Source organism: Sorghum bicolor, chromosome 4 (assembly GCF_000003195.3).
Source record: "Sorghum bicolor cultivar BTx623 chromosome 4, Sorghum_bicolor_NCBIv3, whole genome shotgun sequence".
In the NCBI taxonomy this organism is placed as follows: Eukaryota; Viridiplantae; Streptophyta; class Magnoliopsida; order Poales; family Poaceae; genus Sorghum; species Sorghum bicolor.
Window position 1 is genome coordinate 12573198 of NC_012873.2, and position 3665 is coordinate 12576862.

Here is a 3665-nt window from a genome sequence, read left to right on the forward strand (position 1 = left end):
AATACACTAAACCATATGATATTTTAAGTTAAATGCATAGATCTAGTCATTAAAAACTCAACAAAATTAGTTTGTTTTTTTATGATTTTTCTATATTTTTTACGAATTTTTGGAGATCTCTATTTTGAAAAGAAAAGATTAAAAATTAATTGGAAAACAAAAATAGCATAGGGCCATATTCGGCCCACTTAGGCCCAGCAAGCTGAGAGAGTGTGCGAATACAGATTGATATTTGATTTCAGTAAAGTTTGAGGACTATTTTGAATAAAAAACCTGAGAGAGTGTGTTGGACGGCGGGTTCTATTTCAACAAAGTTCGAGGGCTTTATTGCAAACTGGTAGAGAATGGCTCGATCTGGGCCGTCCAGCCGGCCGATTGGACGGGCGGGAATTGCGGGCGACGTGGCCATGTTCCTTGGGCCTCTTTTGGTGCACGAATCGTCTTAAGGAGATTCGCATACTTAGTCCTAAATATTAAAAGGCACACGAATTGGATCCCAAATCTTACGAGGCAGACGAATTGAGTCCTAAATATTGAAATTTCTCACTGCAATGAGAGCATTCGAGCTATTAGGCCTTGTTCAGTTTGCAAAAAAATTTAGATTTTGGCACTGTAGCATTTTCGTTTTTATTTGATAAACATTGTCCAATCATGAAGTGTGCAATTAGTTTTTGTTTTCAGGTATATTTAATGTATCATACGTTTTAAAATTTTTTAGAACTAAACAAGCCCTTAATCCACCTGTGGAACGTATGCCGAATCCCATATGAGAAATGTGACCGCCCTTAGTTCCTCCCCCCAAATTAATGCCACTTCCACCTCCACCGTGTCAGAAAAGAAACAGAAATCCCACTTCCAGCTCCATTGTTGATTTCTCAAGCTTCGCCTCTCCATCTTACCCAATGTGATCCCCCCCTGACCACCAATACCCTAGTCACGCGTCGCCATGGCCACGCGCCCCTGCGTGCTCACGCTCCTCCTCCTACTCGCCATCCATCTCCCTCCCGCCGGCGCAGCCGCCGCCGCCGCCAAGCACCGCCGCGCGTCCGAATCCGCCCCAGCACCACCCGCCTCCTACCTCCTCGTATCGTGGGCAAGCAACCTCACGCTCCTGGGCTCCGCCTCCCTCCACCCGGGCGCCACAGCCGTCGCGCTCACCACCCCGTCTCGTGACGGCGTCGGGGCCGGGCGCGCCCTCTTCTCAGAGCCCGTCCGCCTCTTCGTCCCCTCCTCCTCCGCCGCAGCCTCCTTCTCTACCCGCTTCACCTTCCGCATCACGCCCGCGCCCACCTACGGCGACGGCCTCGCCTTCCTCCTAACCTCTTCCCGAACTTTCCTCGGCGCCTCCAACGGGTTCCTCGGCCTTTTCCCCTCCTCCTCCGCCTCGGAGGAGGGCGAGGCCGACCTCCGCGGCGTCACCACCGTGGCCGTCGAGTTCGACACCCACCGCGACGTGGCGCTGCGTGACCCGGACGGCAACCACGTCGCGCTCGACGCGGGTTCCATATTCTCCGTCGCGTCCGCGAGCCCCGGCGTCGACTTCAGGGCTGGCGTACCCATCACTGCCTGGGTGGAGTACCGCGCCCCACGCCGCCGCCTCAGCGTGTGGCTCTCGTACTCGTCGTTCCGCCGACCAGAGAAGCCCGCCCTCTCTGCTGATGCCGACCTCTCCGGACTCCTGCGCACATACATGTACGCCGGCTTCTCGGCGTCCAATGGCAATGGCGCGGCGCTTCATGTCATTGAACGCTGGACCTTCCGCACCTTCGGCTTTGCCAACTCATCCCGCGCGCCGCCACCAGCACAGCCCAACAAGGCACTGCTGCCGCCCAACAAACCACTGCTGCTTACAGGAAACCACCAGCACCATCACCTAATCTACAAGGTGCTAGGTGGAGTCCTTGGAGGCATGGTCTTGCTTGTATTTGCCATCCTCGCCTCTGTTGTCTGGCTTTCCAAGCCAGCTCGTCGCCCAAGTGAAGAGCATACTGTGCCGCCGAGCGAGGACAAGCCTTATGGGACGATGTCTATGGAGGTGGTACGGGCAGCAACAAAGAGCTTCGACAGTGGCAATGTGATTGGCATTGGTGGGTCTGGTGCCACTGTGTATGAGGGAGTGCTCCCATCTGGTTCAAGAGTTGCTGTCAAACGGTTCCAGGCTATATGGCCGTGCACGAAATCATTTGTAAGTGAGCTTGCAGCCATGCTCAATTGCCCAAATCATCCCAATCTTGTGCGGCTTGCTGGTTGGTGCTGCAGCAAGGATGAGCTCGTGCTTGTTTATGAGTTCATGCCCAATGGGAATCTTGACTGTGCGCTGCACACAACGGGTGGAGCAACACTTCCGTGGGAGGCACGGTTCAGGGCAGTGCTTGGCATCGCCTCAGCCCTTGAATATCTACATGATGGGTGTGATCACCGGATTCTACATCGTGATGTCAAGTCATCTAATGTGCTACTCGATGGTGAGTTCAATGCCAGACTAGGTGATTTTGGACTTGCTCGTCTGGTGAGCCATGGTGGATTACCACTGACAACACAGCCAGCAGGCACACTTGGCTACCTTGCTCCAGAGTATGTGCATTCAGGTGTTGCAACAGAGCGGTCTGATGTGTACAGTTTTGGTGTGCTTGCTCTGGAGGTGGCCACTGGCCGCAGGCCAACAGAGAGGGGAATCTCTGTTGTTGACTGGGTGTGGGTTCTATGGGGTCGTCGGAGGCTAGTTGATGCTGCAGACCAGCGGCTTCAGGGCCGATTTTTTGCAGAGGAGATGCGACGGATTCTGCTTGTGGGTCTCTCTTGTGTGCATCCAGACTGTAGGAAGCGACCTGGTATGCGAAGGGTAGTCAAGATGCTTGATGGAACTGCACCCTTGACAATGGTGCCAGATAAGAAGCCACCTGTTATACTCCAGACACAAGTAAATCAAGGTTCATCAATGAACTCAGTGGATACTGTCAATACAGCGTTCTACAGTTGTCGCTGAACTTATATGTTAATAGGTTGGCTAATAACCACATCCTGATTCATACGTGGTGGTGTTGATGCTCCAAATTTCATTTCTGAAACATGAGTTGAAGCTAATGTTGGGGTTGTTCCACATTGTTGGAAGATATCCTACTTGTGCACAGAACGCTGCATAATGTATTGTTTTCTGGTACAAAATGCCTTGAGGTGTTTTCTTATAACTAGGTTGAAGATTCCTATGCCACTTACTTGAACAATTGCTTCAGTTACTCATATATGCCTGATGATCTTCTTGATTTTACCTGACAAATGATGGGCAGTCACTGTGAATAATCACAACGGTGCAGTAGCTCTGATGTTCATATAGATGTAACTGAACTGTCTTCCTATGTACTGATAGTTCTGATCATATTGTATTTGGCACATGATTTTCTTCACTGAATTTTCGTCTGAAATATACTTGATTGGTCCTTTCGTACATCATTACTTCATCTCTTTATTATGCAGTCAGTTCCTTTATTGCACAACATGGCATCTAGAGTGACTGTTGAGCACTACAGTGCTTATGTGCTGCTCCTTCTCTTCCAGTGTTTGGTGGAAAATCTACTCAACGCTGGGAATTCATCTCCCAAGCCCGGAGGAGGCACTAGGCCTGATGGATTGGAGGGAATGGTTAAGGGATTAGCTACCTGGTCACA

The 3665-nt window shown here is 50.9% G+C and overlaps 1 protein-coding gene across 1 annotated transcript; it reads left to right on the forward strand.

The window, feature by feature from the left end:
• On the forward strand, positions 795–3445 carry LOC8059071 (L-type lectin-domain containing receptor kinase S.6). The gene has a single exon (XM_002451871.2). It carries the CDS (start codon positions 947–949, stop codon positions 2984–2986), a length of 2040 nt encoding a protein of 679 aa, XP_002451916.1. The 5' UTR covers positions 795–946; the 3' UTR covers positions 2987–3445.

Excerpts from the sequence above, each read along its gene's own strand:
- LOC8059071 (XM_002451871.2), top strand. The coding sequence starts at position 947 with ATGGCCACGCGCCCCTGCGTGCTCACGCTCCTCCTCCTACTCGCCATC.